At 41.1% G+C, this 25,697-nt stretch overlaps 1 protein-coding gene across 1 annotated transcript in view; it reads left to right on the plus strand.

Annotated features, from left to right (window-relative positions):
• NRDC (nardilysin convertase) overlaps positions 1-25,697 on the plus strand; it is an 853,803-nt gene that overhangs the window by 408,467 nt on the left and 419,639 nt on the right. Inside the window, exon 24 of the mRNA XM_044086887.1 lies at positions 2,248-2,279. Within this exon, the coding sequence (XP_043942822.1) occupies positions 2,248-2,279 (32 nt within the window). The remainder of the gene's footprint in view (positions 1-2,247; positions 2,280-25,697) is intronic.

Raw genomic sequence — 25,697 nt, forward strand, 5'->3', positions numbered from 1 at the left:
ATTTTCTGAAGAAAATAAAATTCTGAAACTCAAATGTATGTCATTATTTTCAATCTCCATTGAGTGCCAACAAACAAAACCTCTTAGGAGTAAGGGACCAAAAAATAAAGTAAGTACCTGGATATTTTTTTAAAGTGTTATATTTTGAATGTAAACTGCTTCCTCCAACACAACATATACTACAGCAAGTTTGGAACATTAGGCGGATGAACTATTTTAAATCAGAAATATATAAAAATATATAGTAATAAAACAAAATAAGCAAGTGAAACACAACAATTTTACAGACAGCCCATTCTCTAAGCATAGTATTGCCCTCCAGGGTGTGTGTTATTGTGGAAATAATGCTCTTCCAGGGGTGGAGAGGTCCTCCACCTGTGGTGTCAGGCCTCAGGACACCTCTGGGCAAGCATTATTTCCACAATAAGACACACCCTGTCTGCATTATTGTTATGTTTAGAGATACTGTAGAAGATTTAGTTAGAGCAGGCAGTTATGTAACAAGACTTTTTTACGCAAGTTGGCATTTAAAAATGATAGTTACATAAGTGGGCTTATATTTTTAAGACTGAACATGGTTGATCTGTTAGTTGAAGTTTAACTTTAGTTTGTTGGTGACAATGACAATGTAGTCTGAGGCAGCACATGTTCATTTTTAACAGTTCTTCAAGACAGAGAGCTTGTAGTTGTGTAGTTTCAACGCTTCTTTCTAGACTGGCTCTAGATATTTCTTAAAGTTGCAAGAAATTCTCCAGATTTGTCCTCAGCATTCATAATTCAGTGTGACATTGTTCAACTTCTTTTCCTGTTTTATTATGTATGGACTGAAATAAGATTGTCTTTTTTTTCCCTAGTTTTGTTTCTTCCAAACTGGTGATGTGTTGAAATGGAAGAAGTAGAACCTCTTTGTGTCTTGCTAATATTAATGTTGCTTGCTAATGTGGTTGCTTACATTTTACCCGTGGTCCTAATTTTATTCTGACACCGTGTATGAATGTTTTTCAAGCGTGTCCAGCACTTCTGCGACTCCAGTCCCTCCGTGCCCTCCCAGTAGCCTAGTAATCTCACTCTGCCTGTGACTCGCTGTCTAACCAGGCCATTTACAGTCTGCCCAGAAAGGGAGAGGCACCTGTGGGACAAACATGCTTTCTAGGCCATCATTTATAGCAGTTGGTATGCATTTTCAGTAATGACCCATCTCTTCTTGACCTTAATGAATGTATTCATGTGGCTTATACAACACAGGCCTTTATTTTGTACAGGTTGCATGCTTTCACACTGGTGGTGTGTGCTGCAGGTTATGAATTTTAACCTGTCTGAACCTAATGTGTGGTCTGCAGCAGAGCACAGAGGTGAAAATATCCCCACCACACCCCTTTGAGAAAGAAGTGATTGCCATTAACTGCTCGATCCTCCCCACACAAACACTTGCACATTCACGCCAATGACCACGTGACATCTGACTCATGTTCTGTTAATGATCTAGAAGGGATACATTCAAGCAATCTGCTACTGCTGCAGATGTCAGCTATGTGTAAATGAGGCCATCCTGCTAGGTCAGGCTTGAGACGATACATTTTTACATTTTCTGCGCACCCACTATCAGTATGAAGTTTGACACCGCAAAGCATGATGTCTGCAGTTTTCCAGCTGCCAGCTTTTATTTTTGGGGATCTTGGGCCTTCATCACATGATGAAATGAAATTGAATCTTGTAATCTTTACCCATTGAAATCAGGAAAAGCGAAATATGTTATTAAAGTTGACCTTTTAAAAATAAATGAATAACTGTGCTGTTATTTTAGTGAGTTTGCACAAGCACTTTGTCAGCCCTTTCTCTGCAATTGTGTTACAAATGGTAAAAAAGAGAAGCCTGCTCTGAAGGGACAGATTTTGGCTGTTTTCTCCAGGATATGGCCATCTGCCATGCAGTTGCTTTCCTTAACTTTTGGGAATTTCCAAACGTGTATGCATGTAGCTTGTTGATGTGGTGATTACTTTAACATCTTAGTTTTCCTCAGACATCTTCTTTGTTGACCTTTGTTTTCAAGTTGTGTTTTGTTTCTGATATTTTGCTTAAATCTGTTATAATCTCACTGCTCTTCTTACGCAGAGTGCTAGGTACAAGCCGGCGGGCAGAATGAAAATGGGGCTGAGCAAAAGGAAAAAAGAAATCTGTCAAAAAAAATCTGAAATGTACTTTGAAAAGTATGAATGTCAGTTAACAGTTCTCTCTTTTTATCCTTAGGAGTCTGTTGAATTTCTAACTTATGTTAAAGAGTAAGTATTCAACTTTTGCTGTATATCTATTTGTAGAAGTAATACTTAGTCTGAAGTATGTCATTTTCTGTATCTGGGCCTGACTGCAACCCATATGACTGAATTTCAGCTGCAGCTTTGGATGATAGGTGAGCTGAGTTGAGCAGGTGGGACCATGCGATTGATGCCTGCTCGCCCATCCTTGGGGGGTGTGTGAGTAGTCTCACTGCTCCTCCATTGGATGTACTGAAGTATATGTGGTAGAAGCCAGCAGCTCTTGGCATGTAGGGGTGCAGGTGCTTTAAACAGCATAAGCTGGAGGTAGGATGTGGTCTGACAAGTAGTGCTCGGGTATAGAGCCCAGTATTGATCATCTTGCCCAGCCACCAGGGGGGTGCAGGGGGGTTGATGTATCCAAACAAATTCTGTTATGGCTGCCTGGATGACTGCCAGCAGTGAATTGGCCTTTGCCCTGCCCACTGGTTAACAAATGGATCAGTAATCTTTCTCCTTGTGAGGGGAACAAATAGGTCATTGGATCACAAAAAGGACGATGATTAGCAGACAGTGACAGGGGCAAAAAAATGTGAAAATATTATTGTGTGCTACCTAGTACTGTGAATTGTGAAATGCACTGCATTGATTTCTAATATATTTTCGGAATATATCTGATATCTGGCTAGCTTTAAAGGTAGCTGCCCTGGAAGACCAGATTCTAGTAACTGTTGAGTTCTACTCTTCATGTGAAGGCGAAAGAGAGAGAGTGGTTCCACCAGAGGGAAGTTTTAGCATGTGACAAGGTCAGTTGATGAGTTGTACTAAGAGTGGTGTACTGTGAGGGGGAAATGGAAGAGAATTCAGTCCATATGGATATAGGTAAACAGAAGTGAAGTGAGCATGTGGAAAATGAATACGGTTCCAGCTGAAAGAAATTAGGTGAAGTGCAACGTGCAGTGCATTGTTTAAATATAAACAAAGACAAGAGGACTAGGAAATTTAAGTTAGTCAGACATAAGAATGTGAATGAAACTTGCATCCCTGTTTAAGGGTTTGAAGGAAAAAAATAAAGAACATGCAGACAAAGTAATGTCGGTATTAGAAGGAAAAACCTGTGGTACCAGAAATGAAACTGTAAAATATATGGGCATGCCGTGAAAATCTTTATGGACCAAAATAGTGAGCAGGATATTAGACATTAACTGAATATATTGTAACTTGAATATATTTCTGTTAACCCGATAGATGGGATTAGTCTTGGGATGCTTTTCAGCCACAACCCAAGCTAGGATGGCATAAGCTGTTAACCAATATGTGTATTGGTATTATAGTTACGAGTACCATTAGAAAATTGTTGTTGGTGCAGTACAAGTTCGTATACATAGATTTTTACAGTAACAAAGCTGACTGCAGATTGGAAAAGAGATTAACAGTGAAGATTTAGAAGCAGTCCTGTAGACCAGAGGGATAAAGCCCTTACTTTGCCCCAAATAACCCTTTTCGATTAGTGGCACTTGTGCTGCAGAGGATACAGTTGGAGGATGGGAGTCAGGAGTTAGTGCCAGCTTCCTCATCCTGGTGAGGAGGGAAGCAGCATGAGCTTTGCCACCTCTGTCCTTCATAAGTGGTGAACCTGTTTTGTTAGCGGGTTGCACATTCTTGGAAGGTCTTGCACCACCTGCAGGTGGAAATTTCAGAGCCGGAAAGGCTGCCCCTTGAAAACAGGAGTTAGGGCACACTTCCCAGCAGCAGCGGGGTGATGCAGTGTCCCTCAGCCGTCTCACTGGCTCTGAATGCAGGGCGATTTGAACCAGGGGAGGCTATGGTGAGTTTGGTAAACCAGGTTAACGAGGAGAGGAGCTCCGGCAACTGATAGCTGTGGATAGAAAAAAAGAACAGTGGAGTTTGACGGGTAGGAAAAAAAAAGCAATGGAGATTTAGAAGGCAAAAATTGCACTTGAGTAGCTGTTGCTTTGAACATTTAAGGTGAAAAGCTTGTGGTTTACCATCCACTATTCTAGAAGCATTTGCAGCTGCAGATGTTATTTAAATAGTGAAAAACAGTTTGGTTCTGAATTTTGGATAAGAAGTTTCTAATTTCACTGTGTATTTTTTTTTTTTTTTTTTTTTTTTAAGGAGCCGGGGCTAATTTTGAGAATGCTTCTTTCCACCTCATTTACTATAGTCTGAGAATATGGTGTATTTCTAGAGTTTAGTCTGGCAGCTAGGGATGGGCAGTAATTCAGAACTTGGTAGTTTATAGGAAATTTGTTTTAAACATAAAATAATAAATTTATAGAAATAATAAAGCAGCAAAGGGATGAGTGTTAGATAACATTTTAAGTGTGAAGCTTAAAGTTGTGGGATGGCACAATGTCTCCTGGTTTATTCCATAAATGTTCATGACAAATCTCCCAGTTTTGTTTTTAGAAAGAACCTGTGTATTAAGAAACATCCCAATAGTACTAAGACAAGCAGATTTGTTTTGAGTGTTGGACTTATACAATCTACTGTGACCCACAAGTTTTACCTTCGGCTACTGGAAAAGTATACAGTGAGAAGTGGAATGACTCTATGATGGGGAGTTTGTCTGCTAATGGATCACACTTGGCATAAAGTGTAGATCAGCATTAGCTAACCATCTTTTTTTTAATAAAATATGCATTGAAAGTACACAACAAAAGTTTGAGTTTTTTATTTGTATGGATTATTTCAAATCTTTTGATCCTGTAGATCATGTTGTATTAGTCTGGATGGTGGAAAACATTTAGTGGAAAAATGATCTAGAAATGTAGAGTAAACTGTTAATTTTAAGGGAGTAAAGTTTACATTGGATGGGAGATACTTAGTTCTGGGCAGTAAACCAAATACCACATAATCTGTTTTCTTTATTTCTGCTGGGATGTATAGTGTTCTATTTTTTATTTAAGTAATTTATTTTATTTATTTATTTAAGTTTTGTGATGAGAGTAGAATATTTGCAGGCAAAGCCCAATGAAGAAATTCACAAAACAAATAAAACAGAAATAATTGACAGATACAGAATAATTACAAAAGGTATGGAGTCCAGCAGACAATTGAAACAATGAGCAAGTGTTATCAGATGAGAAAAACAAATGTGATTAATTTTGTTAGCAAATCTGAGAGATGAATAGCAGGTAGAAGGTGAAAGTAGAAGTGATACAAGTCATACCTCTCAGCATCTTACAGCAAGAAATCTAGACAAAGCCATAAAAAATGGGGGGAGAAAGGCCCAAAAATTGGGGCAATTTTTAAATATGTTTACAAACTTAGAAAGCTGCTGGAGTAATAGCTTTTGCATTACCATGGATTTTATAAAGGATAATTGATCAGTCACAGCATGAAGTTATGGGAAAGAGTAGTGGAAGCTAGGTTAAGAAGGGAGGTGATGGTTAGTGATCAGCAGTAATGCTTCATGCCAAGAAAGAGCACTACAGATGCGATGTTTGCTCTGAGAGTGTTGTTGAAGTACAGAGAAGGTCAGAAGGAGTTGCATTGTGTCTTTGTGGACTTAGAGAAAGCATATGACAGGGTGCCTAGAGAGGAGTTGTGGTATTGTATGAGGAAGTCGGGAGTGTCAGAGAAGTATGTAAGAGTGGTACAGGAGATATGTCCGAGAGTAGTGTGACAGCTGTGAGATCTGCAGTGGGAGTGACAGATGTGTTTAAGGTGGAGGTGGGGTTACATCAAGGATCAGCTCTGAGCCCTTTCTTATTTGCAATGGTGATGGATAGGTTGACAGATGAGATCAGACAGGAGTCCTCATGGACTATGTTGTTTGCAGATGACATTGTGATCTGTTGTGAGAGTAGGGGACAGGTGGAGGAAACCCTGGAGAGGTGGAGATTATGCTCTAGAGAGAAGAGGAATGAAGGTCAGCAGGACTAAGACAGAATATATGTGTGTGAATGAGAGGGAGGATTGAAGAATGGTGAGGATGCCGGGAGTAGAGGTGGCGAAGGTGGATGAGTTTAAATACTTGGGATCAACAGTTCAGAGTAATGGTGAGTGTGGAAGAGAGGTGAAGAAGAGAGTACAGACAGGATGGAGTAGGTGGAGAAAAGTGTCAGGAGTGATTTGTGACAGACTAGTTACCAGTAAGAGTGAAAGGGAATGTCTACAAGAGGGTAGTGAGACCAGCTATGTTATATGGGTTGGAGACGGTAGCATTGAAAAAAGGCAGGAGTCAGAGCTGGATGTGGCAGAGTTAAAGATGTTAAGATTTGCACTGGGTGTGATGAGGGTGGACAGGATTAGGAACAAGTATATTACAGGGTCAGTCCAGGTTGGAAGGTTTGAAGACAAAGCCAGTGAGGCAAGATTATGTTGGTTTGGACATGTGCTGAGGAGGGATGCAGACTATATTGGGAAAAAGATTCTAAGGATGAAACTGCCAGGTAACCGGAAAAGAGGAAGGCCTAAGATGAGGTTTATGGATGTGGTGAGAAAGGACATGTAGATGGTTGGTGTGACAGAGCAAGATGCAGAGGACAGATAGAAATGGAAACAGATGATCTGCTGTGGCGACCCCTAACAGGAGCAGCCGAAAGAAGATGGTCTAAAACTGAAATGTCTATCATTTTCTGACTTTAGTCCTGAATGATTTGCCACTGATTTGTCAGAAAACCACAATTTTTGAAGAAATAGACCAAAAATATGAGGCAAATCTGGACATTCTCTGAAAATCTGGATAGTTGAGAGGTATGATGCAAGTTAGGTGATGTGTTCAGTGCAAAGCACTTGGCAGTCAAATTTTTGATGGAACTGTCCTTTGAGCTGTACTCTGAAAATTGGAAAAGTGGAGAAGTGGAGATTTCTTTTAGGTGGGGGAGGGGGATTGCCAGGGTTTGGGTGCAAGAATGGAAAAGGGTTGTCAGTACACTGCAGTTTGGGTTAGGGAGTCTGGAGAAAGTGCGCCAGTTGGGAGAAGTTGTAGAGGTTATAGGGGGTTATATTTTTATGAAATTTGGCAGAAAGAGGTGGGAAGGCACCTGGGTGAAGTAGTGTGAAATTAAGAGACCATAAGAACAGCTCATCTCTGAAGGTGATTGAGCCATCTGGCTTTAGAGCAGGTGGTGCAATGATGTTCCTGGGGGGATGGAAATGAATCTGCAGATTGTTTTCAGTAGACTATAGAGTAGATGGGTGTTTTTTTTTTTTTTTTTTTAAGAGGCTATGGTTATGATGTGGAGCTGGTATTCAAAGTAAGGTAGGAGGACAACTCTGTCAGTTGCAGCTGTAGCTGGTCTGGTGAGAAAGAATGCTTTCCAAAGCCAGAATAGGAAAAGTCTGTCAGTTTCCTGGTGTCTTTACTGTGGTTATGAAAGTTCAGTGACTTGTCCAGTAATAAACCAAGGTGTGTAAAGTACCTGGTTGCTCCTGTTGGGGGTACCATTGAGATGTGCAGTGTTGAGATTTTTATGAGGGTTTTTTTCAGCTTTTATGAGGTTCCTAATATCCTACTTTTTGCTTTGAAGAGTAGCTTATGGATGTTCATTGTGTTTCACTGTTGCAGTCATTACTCTTGGGTTATCCTGCTGGCAGGCTACCCGCAGTCGGCCAGAATTCCAAAGTCTAGGTCCAGCGTTGGTTGCTGTCGCCTCTTCCCTAACGTCAGTGTGCCAGGGGTATTAAAGATGCAGCCGATGCTATTTTCTTCAGTCTTTCTTGCCACGCGGTGCCCGAAGCAAAAGCAGTTGGCAAGTGCCGGTCGGCCAACTCCTGAGATTTTCACAGACGAATTTCAGATCCGAAGTCTTCATTAAAGCTAAGTACCCCGTTGGGGAAACTTTTTTCTTTCTCCAGACCGATGTCAGAAAAAGTTAACAATTGTATTTCTTGTGGGAGGCAAATACCCCGTTGGGGAAACTTTTTTCTTGCTCCAGACCGATGTCAGAAAAAGTTAACAATTGTATTTCTTGTGGGAAGCAAATACCTCATAAGGATTATCATTCTTACTGTATTCCTTGCCTAGGCCCTGATCATAACGTTGCTAGCTGTCGGTTTTGTGCTAGATTCAACAAACGCACTATTAAGCGTCGGTTTGATTTTGCTTATAATTACTTTGGCTGAAAATTCAATTACATAATGCCGTTGGAACAGCTGACGGCCGGAGTTTCTAAAAAATGCAAGGAAAAAGAGGACAGGCATCCAAGATCCAAAACAAGACGACGAGGCTTCCGCTAAGCCAGTCGCCAGTTCTCAGTGAGGTGCTTTTGCAGCCCCTGACACCTGCTACCTCAGAGCCACAGGCCACTGATGACTCCCACGTGGAGCCAGCTAGGCCTCTGGATACTCAAGGTATTGGACACTCGGAAATCATTCCCTCAGATGAGTCCAGAGCCGCTGAGCAGGCATCGGCTTCTGAGGTTGTTTTCAGACCTACACAGCTGTATGTAAAGCCTACTTCAGCTTCAAAATCAAAGACTGCAGCAGCATTAAAGACAAAGAAACAAGTACAGCATTCTCCAGGACAGACTTCCATGCCTAAAAAACAGATACTCAAAATGGCCAAAGACCTTATTGCCTTGATCAGGGGTTCCCATCCCCCTCCTGACAAGAGGCCTAGGCAAGAGACAGACTCTGACTCTTCAGATCAGGTTTCCATTTCCTCCAACTCCTCTTCTGTACAGGAATACTCTCTTCCTCCCTATGAGGATTCTGATGCTGAAGAATCCATTCCTTCAGCCTCTCCTCCTGAGGATCATTCTTTTGGGGAAACCCTGCATACCATGAGGGAGCACTTCCACTGGGAGAGCCAAGATTACTCAGAATCAAAGAAAAGGCTTGGAGATTTTCTTTTACTTCCTCAGCACAGGCCTCTTGCTATTCCCCCTGTGCTAGACATTGCACATGATGTATTTTCAGAGTCCGGCCTTTCTCCAGACTCCTTACCCTCCAGCTCCTGTTAAACCAGGCAGATACTACAGGGTTCCTGATTCACATAAATTTCTTTATAAAAACCCTGCTGCTGACCCAGAAACTATTTCTCAGTGTCCCAAGGGGGTTAAGGCCGCTACTGCAAAAAACCCTGTCCCTTCTGACAGGGATTCAAGGGCACTAGACAGATGGGGGAAAAAGGTTTACATTTCTGCTGATTTGGCAGTGAGGGCTTTAAATTGTCAATTTCATATGATTAAATATCAGCAATACTTAATGTCACTGTTAAAACAGAAAATGTTGACATTCTGATTGTACAGAAAGTAAGGAAATACAGGATTTATTGCATGCAACTGAAAAAGTGGGAAAACATACATTGCAATGTGGTTTTGATTCTCTGGAGGCCTCCTGCAGGGCCGCAGTTACGGGTTCTGTCATTAGGAGGCATGCTTGGTTAAAGGAACAAAATCTGCCTGATCATGTTAAAGCAAAATTATTAGATGCTCCATTACAGCATGATACTTTATTTGGTGTTAAAGCAGAGGAGGTGTTGAAGAAAATGGAGGACAAAGCGAAATCTATGCAAACAGTAAAGGATTTCTTACAGGTTCAGCCACCAAAATTTAGCAGGAACTGGCCTACAAAGAATTGGTCCTTTCCAGTGTCGGACAGGCCACAAAGAGGCAGATACAGACGTCCCAGAGGCAGATCCCAGCCCCAGGGCTCTTACAGGCCTAAGCAGTGGGGCGCTTCTACCTCCAAAAGTGGAGAAGACAAAGCACAGCCATACAGGAAACAGTCCTAATGACTTGCCTCTGCCAGTACCAAGCACTTATCTTCTTGCAGCCTCCTTAGGGGGAAAACTAGCACTTTTCTCTCAAAATTGGCACATGATCACCCAGGACAAATGGGTATTGAATGTAGTGTCCCAGGGCTACAGGTTCCACTTTCACACCCTGCCAAAGGCAAAAGGTATGCCAAACCTGCCACACAATCAGTGGGCAGAGGCACAAAAGCAAATTTCATCCCTTATGCAAATGAGGGCCATTCAGCAAGTACCACAGCAAGAGCAGGGACAAGTATTTTACTCAAGACTTTTCTTGGTCCCCAGAAAGGACAAAGCCTGGAGACCAATACTGGACCTGTCTTTTCTAAACACATTTCTGGACGTTCCAAAACTCAAAATGTTAACTCTGCAGCTGCTTCTGCCCATGCTCGGCTAGAAGGCTTGGCTTGTAACTTTGGACCTAAAAGAGGCATACCTGCATATACCAATCAGACAATCTTGCAGAAGATACCTCAGATTCATAGCTGGCTCAATGCACTACCAATTCTCTGCACTGCCCTTTGGCTTATCTACTGCGCCCAGGGTCTTCACAAAATGCCTGGCACCAGTAATTGCATTTTGCAGACAAAGAGGAATTCAAATTTATCCTTACTTGGATGACTGCCTTATACAAGCAGAGAACAAGGACAGTCTACTAAAGCATCTGGCGTTCGTAAAAAGATTATTAATTTGCCTAGGGTACACAGTAAACGAAAAGAAATCAAAACTAGTACTCTCTCAAGAGATAATATTCCTGGGAGCAAGCTTAAATACAACTGCCCAGATGGCTTGTCTCACGCCAGACAAACAAAGGCAACTAACTTCTTACTTCAAAATGTTGGCAACAAAAACCCAGTTATCTGCAAGAAAAATTCTGCAGGCTTTGGGCTTCATGGCACCCTGCATTCTGCTAATTCCATATGCCAGACTGCATATGAGGAAACTTCAGTGGTACCTAAAAAGTGTCTGGACTCAACATTGTCAAAGCCTGGAAGCATTAATTACCCTCATTCCTTGCCTGCAACAGGAGTTTCGATGGTGGGCTCATGCCTGTCACCTCAACAAGGGACAGCCATTCACTCTACCCACAGCCAAGCAGTCAATAACAACAGATGCATCAGATTATGCCTGGGGAGCACACATGGCAGGAAAATGTATTCAGGGCACGTGGTCCACAAGCCAAATGCATCTACATATCAATCAAAAAGAGATGCTAGCTGTTCAGAAATGCACTGGCAGCTTTCAAGGATCTACTCCATCCAGGACAACTACTGATAAGGACAGTCATGTGGTACATAAACAAGCAGGGAGGCACACATTCCTACCTCCTCTGCAGACAAGCTATGACTTTGTGGAACACAGCATTGACTTATCAAGTACACCTGCAAGCACAGTTCGTGCCAGGAAAGAACAATACTCTGGCAGACGAACTAAGCAGACACCTTACGGATCCCCAAGAGTGGAAACTGGATCCACAAGTCTTCAGCATGATAACAAAGGAATGGGGATGCCCAGACATCTGTTTGCCTCCCCTCACAACTGCCAACTACAGAAATTCTGCACAAGGACTTATCACAAGCAAGCATAGAAAGTGGATGCTCTGTCATTCAGCTGGAAAAGTCTAACAGTATATGCCTTTCCTCCTCTGCCTCTCCTCCCCAAGGTACTCCTAAAGGTCAGACAAGAGAAGCCAAGAATGATTCTGATTGCCCCAGACTGGCCATGCCAGCACTGGTACCCAATCCTAAAAAGCTTGTCTCGAGGCCCAGCCTGGACATTGCCTCTAATTCCTCACTTACTGACCCAGCGAAACAATCAGATTCTGCACAGCCAACTCAGGACCCTAAATCTGGCAGCATGGCGGATAATGTAACCATTCAAAGCACACCTCTCTCTAAAGCAGTGATGGATGTTATTTTGGAGGCCAAGAGGCCCAGTACCAGAAAATCTTATGCAGAAAAATGGAAAAAATTCTGTGCTTGGAACCAGGCACAAGGAATTGATACTTCTGTACCAAATATTCCATAGATTTTACAATACCCAACTGAGATGCTGGACAAAGGCCAATCCTTTTCATCAATTAAAATTCATGCCTCTGCCATTTCAGCTCATTACAATACGGAACCTCCTATTTTTTCCCATCCTTTGCTAAGGTAGTACCTCAGAGGGGCCAAAAACATAAGACCTCCAAGAAGAGCCCCAATACCCGTATGGGACCTCAATTATGTCTTGGAAAACTCACACTGCTGCCTTTTGAGCCAACCAATACAGCTGATATAAAGTTTTTATCTTGGAAAACAGCTCTGCTCCTAGCAATAACCTCTGCAAGACGAGTTTGAGTTATAGGCACTCATGGCTGTGGAACCTTTCATCATTTTCCATCCAGACAGGGTTTCTCTAAGGACGAACCCAACATTTATGCCTAAGGGTAGTGTCCAGTGTGGCCCTTAACCAAACCATTCATTTGCCTACCTTTAATCCAAACCCACAGAATAAGGGTGAGAGACTTCTGCATTCCTTGTACATACACAGACAACTACGCTTCTACTTGGACAGAACTAAAGCTTTCAGAAAAACTGAGCAACTTTTAGTGGCATATGCTGCAGGATCTCAAGCAAAGCCGATCTCAAAACAGACTATTTCAAAATGGATACGCCACTGCATTCGTTTCTGCTACTCACAACATGGCAAATCAGTGCCCAAGGGCATTAGGCCTCATTCTACCAGGGCAGCAGCCACTTCAGCAGCCTTTCTCAGAGGAGTACCAGCCAAAGACATTTTAGAGGCTGCAACTTGGAGTTTAGTGCGCACTTTTACAAAGCACTACCATTTACCTCTCTACCCTAAATCCAGAGCAGGCTTCGCCACTGCAGTTGTGCAAGGCCTTATAGCCTCTCCTAATCCTATTTAGGCCCAGCCACCCAGCCTTAGCTTTGGGATTCAACCCAAGAGTAATGACTGCAACAGTGAAACACGAACATAGTACAGTTGTGTGCCTACCATAAATGTAGATGTTCGAGTGTATTCACTGTTGCAGTCCAGGTTACCCACCCTCCATCCCCCTTTTCTTTGCTGGGACTTACCTATACTTCTCTATCGCATACAACCTATGTGATGTATTTGCTTGTAGATGAAGGAAATGTTTATTTTACTGCATGCATAATTATTGGCATAATATTTTTAGCCTACCATTTTGGGGGCACCTGACATGTGGGGCAAGAAAAACTGAAGAAAATGGCGTTGGCTGCATCTTTTATACCCCTGGCGCACTGACGTCAGGGAAGAGGCAACAGCAACCGACGCCGGACCTAGACTTTGGAATTCTGGCCGACTGCGGGTAGCCTGCCAGCAGGATAACCCAAGAGTAATGACTGCAACTGTGAATACACTCGAACATCTACATTTATGGTAGGTACACAAGTGTACTTTGTTTAGTCAAGACTTAAGGGAGTTGATGCCATATTGAAGCTGGATTTGAATAGTTGAATGTGATGAATTGGATCAAACAATAACCATGTCATAGGCATAAAGAGTGATAGGAAGGTTAAGGAGGTCGGATGATTGGTTAATAAAGATTCCAAGCAGTGGGAGGATATGGAGCCCTGGAACATCCCTTTTGTAAGGGATGCTGGCGGTAATAGGGATGAGTGGATTTGGAGTCTAAAATACCTATTTGTAAAGAAATCTTGGAACCAGCTGACGGTCTTGGAGCCAACTCTGATTTCTTGGAGGGAGTGAAGGTAGAAGTTGGTCAGCAAGATCAAAAGGTTTGGTAAGGTAAATGGAGTACTCCTGAAAGGTTTCTGTTAAATTCAGTGAGAAGGATCTCATCTGCAAGTGGCCGTAGTAATGTCAGTGTGTTGCTGCCAGCACAAAGTCCATGCTTTTTAAGTAGGAGATGCTACTGTTGAATGTAAATGGACAGCCCAATGTCCATGCTGTAAGGAGGAGATGCTACTGTTGAATGTAAATGGACAGTTATATGTAGAATGGTTTTTCAAGTAAATTTGTGGGGAGGATAGAGAGAGGGCAGAAGTGGGTGGCATTCTCTAGCTGGGGTCATTTAGGAAGGTGTTTGATAAGAGCAGTTTTCCATGTCTGATATTGCTGTTTGAATTAAGCAGAGGTTGTAAATATGGAGAAGAGGTGCGGTAAGGAAGTCTTTGCAGACTGAGACGAACCAGGGAAGTAGGTTTCTACAACAGGGTACATCCAAGGGTATGTTTTCTAGTAGGGACTCAAGGTCTTTGTGAGTGATTTTTCTTAAAATAAAACTGTGTGACCGACTTCAGTTATGTAGTGTTGCAGATTGCCTACTTCCTTATTGTGTGTCTCACACCTGCGCTGAGCCTGAAGTAGGTCCTAGTAAAACAGTGCTGTACTCCAATCAGCAAATCTAAATAACTAACCAAATAACTAAATCTGTTTTCTGTCTGACTTTTTCTGATATCTTTGTAATGCATGGAGTGCCATAATTACTCTTCAAATTTGGGAAAAGGACAACTTTAAGAAACTCTCTGACTTAAGAAAGGCACTTAAGAGTTTTGGAAAGGTGCTTAACAGATTTTTAAGCCCTTCTTCTGCACTGCAGCTTAACAGAAGCTAGTACTAAGTTGTTGTGCACTATATATATATATATATATATATATATATATATATATATATATATACACACACACACACACACACACACACACACACACACACACACACAAGAAATGCTGTCTGTGTGCAGTGCTTAGTGTTTTAAGGCTTTCAGTGCTGTAAAGCATTTTGTGGTGTTGCATTTATTTCTGTAACTGCATAAAGCAGATAAAGTTCAATGCCCCCCCCCCCCAAGAAGAATTTTAGCTTAATCACTCTCCAGTCATAACTCAGTTATGTGTTAGCACATGGACCTCATTTCTGGGAGCACAGTGAGTTGGAAGTAGTGAATACCAGAACAGAAATAAAACAACTGGAAATGAGATCTTTAGAAAAGGGTAGGAACAAACTGTGTATGAAAAAATGAGAATTGTGGGAACAGTACATACAAGGAAGGAATGAGGTCTAAAAGGAGGCAGGACTTAAATGAACTATGTAATGTTTGAGTGAGAAAGATTGGATAGATTATAAGTGATGTATAATGTTTGCAACGGGGAGTGTCACTATGGTTTGTTCATAGGTTAGTACTAGGCTAACTGCCCTTGTGGGCCACTTTAAGCCTAGCCAACTAACCCATAGGAGAATCACATACTGCATCTTGCATCTGTAAGGTAAACACCTTAACCATTATGACAACCTCCCACCCACAGTTTGAGCATTTGCAGGTGAGTACGGCAGGTTGTTGCTGTGTTTGTCCTGTGTCATATAAACTCTCGATCTCACAAATGTGGGTACATTAGAAAACAAATACTTCTGTAGTTACTTTTAGCAAGTCAGTATGCACATAAACATTTTTGGAGAGAATTAAATTGCATTCCTGCGGATATTTGTAGAGACTAATCTAAGCAAACTTTTTAAGTATACGTAATCATTAGCATAACTGTGTTGTAAAAGTGCTAAAATGCACAGCTGTGGCTTGGCTATCCAGTCTGTTAATACACGTTTTAAAATGTCTTCACATCTGCAATTTACAGAAAAAGAGTCATAAAATGTGTGACTTGCTTTCCTTTTCTGCTTTGTTTGTGATATAAAATACTTGTGACTAGGATTGTCGGAGTAGTTTATTTTCATTTATATAAATGTATGATTGCCTATGTAGTAAGTGATAGTTTAATAACAATGTTTCTTGTTTATAAAAGGGCAGGAATTGAATAATTTATGTAATACTGCTTAGGTTATATAACAAATAGTAATATATGTGAAGTAAAATGTTTATGTTAACATAGTTTGATTATTTTATATGAATGTAAATTTGCCTATGTCACAAGTGATTCATTAAAGGTGTTGGGGGGGGGGGGAGATGCGCCTCTCAAGCTTCACGTTGTTCCATTATTGATATGGATTTCTTGACATCCATGACTTTGTCAATTAATCGTTAGTGCTTATGTTAAACATTTGGTCTTTAGAAAAGGTGTTAGATTTTAGTTAAAGTAAATGAATAATTTTTAGAAATGCTACACTTGGGATGATCATAAACAAGTAAAGATATTCTTTTGGACAGGCCTAGCTAGAAATTATAAATTGTAGTCGAGGATTATTTTTTGAGAATCAGCTTGTTTTCGTGTAGCATTATGATTTTATTAGTGGTAACGCAGACATTTATATAGGTATGGTTTATAATAGCTGTTACATTAAGAAATTGCAGTATATTTGTTAGACTGATCAAAGACTATGGAAACAATCTGTCAACAAGGCATAATAAACATATAATATTAGAAATGGTCGACCATACATTTCTAAAGTAAGTAGAGGGATAGAAAAACTTTGCCATAAGAAGTTAGAATGAGAACTCTGGTTTCCTTACATCATAATATAAAGTAGGGATCAGGCATTTAGTTTGTGAGACATTTCCCCGCAAGCTACAACACTGAAACCAGAAGCCCACAGCACCACTTTGCTGTAGAGCGGTACTGATGAAAAGCAAAAATCATTGCGGCATTAATCGCTGACCAGACACATGGCACATCACAACAATCCTCAAGGACGGCTAGCCAGCTGTATTCTAACATCAGGTATCACAATAACACTTCTACAGAGGCTGTCTCTGTTCATAGAATATAGCAGGGTAGCCATCCTTGGGGATCGTTGCAATGTGCCATGTATAGCAGGGTAGCCGTCCTTAGGGAATGTTGCAATGTGCCATATGTCTGGTTGGCATTTAACACCACAGAGATTTTGCTACGTAGAGTGACGAATGGCTAAGATGGTTGGGCATTTGCATGACTTAAAAGGGCTGCCTATCACAAGGTTGAAGCCCACCATGCTGAAAAGCATAACCACTGTAACAAAATATAGAAAATGAAGACAACAGTGCCTAAAAATCTTCAGTACTGAATACTCCTGGTTAAGCTACCTACAACTCCCTTACGTTACCATAAACTAGCTCATTCTCACAGCTGCAACTATTAACTGCTGAAGGTTATCTTGATTTTTTTTAGTTTTTATCACTAACTGTGCCATTTTTTGTTAAATTTGTTAATTTATTTCTTAATTATTTGCTAATTATTGTTACATAAATAATTTCTTTACTGACTTGCTTTGTACATTGTTGATTAACACGTGTTCAGTTTGATTGTTTATTACTGTCTATTTGTATGTATGGAGCTTTTCTCCCTGTCCTCCGCTGAAAATGGGTGTCATGCCTCGTCGGACATTACCCGGTAAACAAACAAAAATAAATATCCATACAAGTGTAAACCCAGGAACAAGTGCTAACATGGTTGCTCAAGAGAGACGAGTCCAGAAGTTCGACATTGTGGTCTTCAGTGTTTTGGACTTCTGTGTTATGTTACCATGGTTATACATATTAGGATTGTGGGTTTGTGATAGACAACCAACTAAATGTTTTCTAGCTGCGGAATGGCAATAAGTGGTAGTGTAATATGGATGGAAGCATACCTCTCAAGTGTTTAGATTTTGGCGGAATGTCCAGATTTTTGCTTTATATTTTAGTCTGTTTCTCATAAAACTTGTACTATTCTAGCAAATCACTGATTGAAGCCACTAAATGGCATACATTTGAATTTCAGACTTTATATCTTTCAGAAAATGCAAACTAATACAAGTTGTGTAATTTTAGCAACTTTCTAAGTTTATAAGAGCAATATTTAAAATATGCCCCTATTTTTGGGCCTTTGTTCCCTCATTATTTTAAGCTTTTTTCAGATTTCTTGTACTAAGAGATTGAGAGGTGTAGATTAAAAGTCTGAAAGTAGGAGCTTGATATAATATACCAGCATGGATAACCGAAGTAGAGTAATAGTGTAAGTTAAAGACCCGCCATTCAGTCATGAATCAAGGTCAATCTTACTTAGAGGTCCTGTGCGATGTTTTGACTATTTGGGTACAGCCTTCGTGTGTCTTTCCTTGTAGCTCTTCACTAAATCTTGATCTTTTGTGACTAATGCACATAATCTTTGGCCTGCACTAATCTTAAAGGCTGTGCACACTTCTTGGATCCATAGATCTTTTACCAACCTGGAAGAAAAAATAATTCCCCCAGGAATTAAGGATGATGCCAAACTCAAATCCTGCTATAGCTTCTTTTGTGCCACCACTGCCTTTATTTGGTGCTTCAATGGGTGCTGGTGCCCTGTGACTTGACTCTCTGCTCTTGACCATTTGTATGCTGGAACTCTTATGTTTAGCAAGCACAGTACTGCCTGTTCTAGAACTTGGATGGGGGGCACAGGACTGCTTGTTGATGAGTGGTATAGGACTGCCTGTTCCAGAACTTGGATAAGTGGCTTTCTGTCTGTCCTTTAGTGTATTGGGCATGGAGGTGAGGAACAAGATGACTTTAACTCCCAGATGGATAAGGACGTTCAGTCCTTCCCTTACCTGCAGCTCCACTTCTGTGATCAGTTCTTTGGGGTGATTTCTTAGGTTGAAGATGTTTTGCATAAACTGGCCTGTTATTCTTCATTCATGACAAAAATGCTCAAGTCATATCTGAGCAGAAAGGATGAGGAGCCCTGGATCATTCTTCATGAAGCCCACCCTTAATGTCATCTTTTGCAGCTTAGAAGATCTGCCTCCTTGGCTCCCAAAAGGGCAGCTTCCTTCTTTGTCTTACCGAGTGTTATGAGGTCCTGACTAAAACTCTCTGCAGATGCCTGTGATGTAGTTGGCCAAGCATAGGTTCCAGCTACAACAGCATCATTCTATCTGTATTGCTTAATAAAGAGTCTAAGGATCATACAAGGTGGACATTGGAGATTTTTCCAGTGTCAGACTGAGGCTAATGTCCTTTAGCTTCTAGTTTCGCTTGTCCAGGTTCCAGTGTTGATAAGTATATATTATTCTCTAGTTGCCATACTTTGATTATGAGATCAATGAAAATCGGGATAAGGCCAATACCATGGCTTGTTCTATGGGCTTTTTTGTGTCCCATTGTAACTCGCACTGTGTTGAAGGTTTGGCTAGCTGAGCAGGATTAGGAATTTACATGCATAGGATGATGTGACTCAAGTTTGCCTCTTTCAAATGATGAATTGTCACAGATTATCCTGGACACCCCTTTTATGAGGCAGCTCTTTTTTTGGGCAGATTTTCCAAGACCTCTTTAAGGATCTTCAGAAGAGGAAATGGGCACTCATCAGTGTGACAGGGTCTGTATGATTCTCCTGTGATTCACTTTGCTTCTTTAGACCAGCCCATTTTTATAGAAAGGGGAAAGTTCTTCATATGTTTAAAGCCCCCAGTGTTGCATGGTACTGCCTGCCCTTCCCCAGAAGTGTCTGTTAAATTCACAGGGGGTGCAAATCTCTCCTGGACCTGCAGTCGTATTTCTACAAAGACTGCCTTTAGGGAGCTGTTTCTCTTACGTCTGCCCAGAGTTCAAGAACTATAAAAAAGTGCCACTGGTTTAGTCACAGTAGATACCTTAAAGATTTTCTGTCTTCCACCAGAAAAGACTCCATTTAAGGAGTAAGACCACTATGCAGAGCTGTTGCATCTGGCCAAGAGTCTGCTCCTCAGAGGAGTTGTAGAGGCTTGTAGAGGAATGTATAGGTTTCTAGTACTCTGCCTTCTGATTTCTAAGTGGACAGGAGATATCTCTCCAGCGTTGGATGTCACTGGCTTAAAGAAGCACATATGAAAAATCAGGTTCTGAATGGTTATACACTAGTTTGGGTAATGCCTCTGTTTTGCTGCAGGGCACCTGGCTAATGTTGCTGGACATAGAAAGGATTGTAGCTTTAGCAGTATAAATATGAAAGAATATAGTATGTTTGTGCCCTACTTGAATGGCAATCTTTGCAGCAGAGTTCATAGTGAGAGGCATGTGTGATAAATATGAGGATTTCATTTAATATTTTATGTAGTGACGTAAGGTTTTTGGGAGAAGGCATGTACAGTTAGCAGCACTCCATATCAGAGTTTAGCTGAGGGGATGCCTTTTCCAGGGGGCATTCTGTCATGTGTGGAACTGAAGCAGGATATTTTCAAACCCATGTATAGCAGTGATTTAATTTTAGATATTGTTGGTTTAGTTTGATCAAAACTCTGGCATTGTTGTAGCCAAAGTCCAAGGTGATGGAATGTGGAGTGGCCCCTAATATGTCCCAGAAAAGATGGATTTATTTTCATTAGGACTGAATAATAATCCATTTTGGTTGACAGTTTGTTAGATTATTAAGGCCTCTTCTGACCGTTTAAGGGTTTTGTTCAGGTACGCGAGTCTTCACTGCTCCTTTGATATTTGCTTACGCATTGTTGCTTAGTATTTTGTTTACACTGAGTTGCTTGCTCACTCGCTATGTGTTGCAGCAAAGTATGTGTGCTAAAATTAAAGATGTAAATTTTGACGTGGAGATCTCAGTATTTTGGTGAAAGGGCAAGACCTTTTTATGCTCTAAAAGGTACTCTTTCTCCAATTTGGAAACTAAATCTGATTGAGAATAAGTGAGTTGTGAGGGGAGTGAAGATTTTACAGTTTAGCTCTTGTTACTTAAGCATACTTAAGTGTAAGTACATGTGCTTAAGTTGTATGAGTTCTTGAGTAAATCATTTTTTTTTTTTTTGCACTCAAACAGTTTATGTTTAGAGGTGTGAGATTTCCAGGTATCCTAGTGCAACCATTTTTAGTGATGATTTCAGGTGCTAATATCCCATGATGATCAATGCCATACACACAAGGGAGGATATTGATTTTTGGGTGGGATTTATGGGAGGGAGCTGATGACAAGTGGGAAGAAACGGGTTGCTGGGGTGAAGCTTTATGAAGCACCATGGATTAGTGTGTCTGAACTTGACATTGATGAGTTAGGTGTGACCTAACATGATTGAATGATTTGGGTAGACAAGTGGAGGTAGTTGTGGAACAGTTTAGGACACTAGAACGAAGACTTTTTTGCACTTTAAACAGAGATTATGGTTAATTAGGCCAAATCCCCTAATAGGAAGGAATAAATGTTGACCTTAATTTAAAGTGCGAGTTTTGTTGTCTTAACTTTATTATAAGGACATAGTCGCAGTGGAGGTGGATTGTGTAATTATTTTGAAGTTTTCCTCCAACATTTTTCCCAGTTATGTGCGCGTGTGGTGTGTGCGTGTGTGTTTGGTGAAGGTGGACATGGTTTCTTAAGGGGTTATCCTTGTTTTCAATTTTCTGTTATATCTTTCACACCCTTTCTTTAATTTGTTGCTTCTTTATTGTTTTCCTCTGCCAACTCCCTATCAAGTCTTTCATTTTCCTGATGGTGCTTATTACCCTTTCCTTCCCTTACTGTAACAGCTTCATTTTACTTGCCTTTTTATTTCTTGTCATCTTCTCCTGTACGCCATTTCCTTTAATGCTTTCACTACTTTGTCTAGTCACCTTGGCATTTTTTTTTCTTTTCTTTTGTTGCTTACCCCTTCTGCATTGTCTTCCAAATGCTGTTTGTTACCGTTTTTCCAGCGTTTATCCACTCTGCATTACTTTTCAGTGCCTCTAATATGACTCAGAAATTATGCATTTATTTAATGGAACTGATTAGTAGTCCATTTTGGTGTAGCCAGTTTGTTGAGTAAGGCCATCTCTTGGCTGCCTCTTACAAAGCTTCTAGTAGCTTGCTTTCCCATAGTACCTATACCCCTCTGCTCTAAAATTAATTACATTTTGGCTAGTGTCTTGACTGTTGCATCCCTGACTACCTCTGTTTTGCTTTATACTGCAGTGGTGGTGCTGCGGTAACGTTGTCGCCTCACAGACGTTGCACGTTCGATTCTCAGTTAGAGCATCTTCTGCGTGTCGACATGCGTGAATGGGCATTCCTTCGTTGAAGGTTGTGCGTTAGGCCCGGCAAGCCAGCACGTAAAAACCTACTGCCAATCATTAGCGGACCAGAGTTCCGCTATGGCAACCCCTAACCGGGAAAAGCCGAAAGACAGAAGAAGAAGACTGCATCTGGTAGCTTGTTTTTCTTCCTGGTGTAATATTGCCACAACTTCAATTTCCCTGTCTATCCCTGAAGCTGTCAGGCTGTAAACGGTTTCAAATGTAAATGAATGGGTGAAGAACACATTGAAACTGACTGGCTCTGGTCTTTTCATTTTTAAAATACTCTGTATTTAGGTTTGGGTGACGAGCCTTAGTAGGAGCAGTTTTGAGTAGTATGTTAAGTTAAAATGTTAAGTCAGGAATTTATCTGTGCTGTTTTTGAAACAAAGTAACAACTTTCCTGTGGCCATAGAACATTAGAAAGTTGCTGCATCTTCCATTCATTTATGGTGCTGTTGTGTTGTATTTATTTTTATAGGCATGTACTAAGCTAACGACCACCAGGGCCTTTATAAACCTAGCCACGCAACCCAACCCAGTTGCATCCCCTTATAACATGTGCATTTTAATTGGGGTGGGGTATGTTAGGAGGGGAATGTTAGTTAGGAGGTTGCTAAAAAGTTATGGGGGGGGGTGTATGTTGGGGAAAGTTTACTGTCTGCCTCTGTCTGTAAGAGACATGGGGACCAGCCCATGGATGAATTTATTATTATCCAGCCAGTGTTAATTAGGGAATTTTATTGTCTACCTCTTGTTTATAAGAGACAGTGGGGGCCAGCCCAGGGATGAATTTGCAGTTTCCCATTCAATGGTCAGGGTTACGTTTGAATAAGGTTAGGGATGGACTCTGCTTCACATGAATGGGGGAGCCTATTCCATAGCATGGGATTCCTCTGAGTCATATAGCTGTCTCAACAGCATGTTCTATTTATGTCATAAGCAAAGTCCAAATCCCTGAATCTAGTATTTCTGGTGCTGTTTGTTTTGTGGCTGTGCAAAAGCTCTATCGGGCTAAATCTAAGGATGCTTTATCTGCCAAGTACAGATTGCCTGTCAACAACCTGTAAGAGAATGAGCATAGGGACAGGGTTCCATTGTTTAAGGAACATCTGTGGGTGTTCCAACTGTTGCCTGTGCCTAGTCAGGTACATGCCGTTGGGGACATTGTAGGGATGAGTACAGCGGCACTATAACTTCCTTGGACGTGGATACCATATCCTACTTATAAGCTGGGCAACATAAAATGATTTTCTTAATACCTTGGCTGCATCTTGGTCAGTGGCTAGATTACTGTGTACATATGTTCCTCTCTGAAAATGGGTTCTGTCCTAGTCAGATTTTCCCTGTAAACAAATTATAAGTAAATAAAAACATGTATAAATACCAAATCAGCTCTTAGGGGGATTTGTTGTCAATAGAGTATTTTGCCTTGGTAGATTTTCCCAAAATGCACTGTAATATACTTCTTTGCACTGAGTTTTAATCTGCAGCTTTGGCATCAGTCATTTGTCTGTTAAGACCCTCTTGCAGGATGTCACTATTATGAGGGAATTTATCATAGCTCCCAATTTGCAGTCTTCTACAGACATGGTGAGCCTGAGGCCCTTGACATTAGCTTTTACCTTTGAGAAGTAGCTGCCAAGCAACAATGGGGCCAACATGGAGTCCTGTGGTTCTACACTGGTGACCTACCTCTTGGTAGAGGTGACATCAACAATCCTGACTTCTTGGGCCGTATCTGTGAGCCAGCTGGAATTCATTGAGTTTTATAGAGATTTAGACCTTGTTTGAGGAGTTTGTCCACAATACCTGAGTGGGGTGTTGTCGAAAACCGTAGACGGTGTGGTATGATTGGTTTTTCCTTCATCCATCTCAAAGAAGTCTTGCCAGGTTAAATAGACATGACCTTCCTTTGGCAAAACCAAACTGGAATGAGTCCACTGTCTGTAGGTTGTCAATGTCTTTGTTGATCATTTCAATGATAATTCATTCCACGGCTTTGCACATTAGACTAATAGGTCTGTAGTTTCCTGGGTCAGTTGATGGTCCACCCACATGAAAGGGAATAACCGTTGCTGTCCTCCAGTCGCTTGGTACATAACCTGTTTTGAGGCTGTAGTTGAAAAGTAACTGAAGTGATCCTGGATAGGTCATGTTTCAAGCTACTTAGGATGCAACCAGGGATATTGTCAGGCCCCACTGAGGCTGTGTTTTTAGCCTTGGTGAGTACCACTATGGCGTGCTGCCTGCTGATAGCTGGGGGGGGTATGCTGGCAGGCATTTTACAAAATGTGGCAGGAGGGGAGTGAGGAGCTAAAGCTTGAGTTTAATTTGTTGGCCAGGAGATTAGCTGTGTCACTGCTCAGTGAAGGTAGTACCATTCACTGCCAGTTCTGTACACTGTTTGTTACCTTTGAGGATTCGGACATAGCTATAGAAGGCTTGCGGTTGTCTTTAGCCTGTAAAGCTGTCTTGACCCCATAATTGGAATTGTTGGATTTAATTGGTTCTCTGTTTCCTGTTTAGTTTTGTTAGTGAGCTCTTGTCATTGTGAAAGTTGCTCTTTTTTGACTTTGGCCATGACTTTTTTCCTTTTGTAGTGTACTATACCCTGTTAAGATTAAGATTCCTCCAGAAGGTTTATTTTGGGCTTGCTTCTGATGGGTACAAGAGCCTCTGTGCAGCAATTAACATGCTTGTACAGTGTTTCTGTGAATAATTTTGCATAGGCTTTTGTGAACTCTGGGTTGGGAGGGGCAATGAATTTTGACAAGCTGTCGTTTAGTAAGTGTAGTTTGCTTTATAGTAGTTTCTAACTGTAACAGATTTTACCAGGTTTTCCAAGCTGATTTTTATTTCAAATGAGACAGCTTTTTGATCCAGCCTCACCAGTGAGATTGTGACTTGGGGGGGGGGTTGTTCCCAGCACTCTCCCAGATTGGTGAGAACATATGTTTGAACCTGTGGTTGAAGTATGCACTAACTGATCAAGGACGTGTTAATGAAGTCCAGGAAATGTTGTGCTTGCAACTTGGAGAAGGGTATGTTTTCCAGTCTATACAGGGTGCTTTTTTTTTAGTCCCTACCTGGCCAGTCGGAAATCTGGCAACCCTGGTTGCAAGTGACTCTGTGCATTTGGTAATTTTTATCAGTCTTGCATGTGAGGGCTGACCTCTGAACCATGCTTTAGTACACAAGAAAACAAACAAACAAAAAAGTGCAGTAACCTGTTTAACACCAGAAAGTTTACTTTATCGTGGTTTGTTTTGTTTCAGTTTTAGACATGGTATGTAGCTGCAAGACTTGATTTATCACAATTGCATTCAGCCGCCAGCTGGTATATTTTAGTCTGCAGTGTAGTTAAAATTCAGAACAATTGCTTTAGTTTAACGGCTGGTAGGTGTGTAGCAGTCAGTAATTTATTTGCATCGGTTCTTCCAAGATGGCTCCACACTGCTAAACAGGTTTATTAGATCTCTCCCACTGTGGAAAAAAAAAGTCCTTGAAGCAATCAAATTAATAAAATTCAGTTACTGGCTTGTAATTTCACTACCTGAATTCCGGCAACGAAGAAGTTTGAGAAAATAACAGAAAATAAATGAGAAAAGGAGAAGAGAACTCTTAACTGGGAAGAATCTTTCAGCTGATCAGCAAAATACTATTCGTTCAGCACTGGTACAGGAAATTGCTTCCAGTAGTTCAGCAGAAAGCATAAATCTTATACACGGAGAGGTGCTTAAAATAAACAAAACACTAAGGAAAAATACACAGACACACACACACACACACAGACACACACAGACAC

Source organism: Protopterus annectens, chromosome 10.part0 (genome assembly GCF_019279795.1).
Source record: "Protopterus annectens isolate FY-2018-M chromosome 10.part0, PAN1.0, whole genome shotgun sequence".
Taxonomy (NCBI): Eukaryota; Metazoa; Chordata; order Ceratodontiformes; family Protopteridae; genus Protopterus; species Protopterus annectens.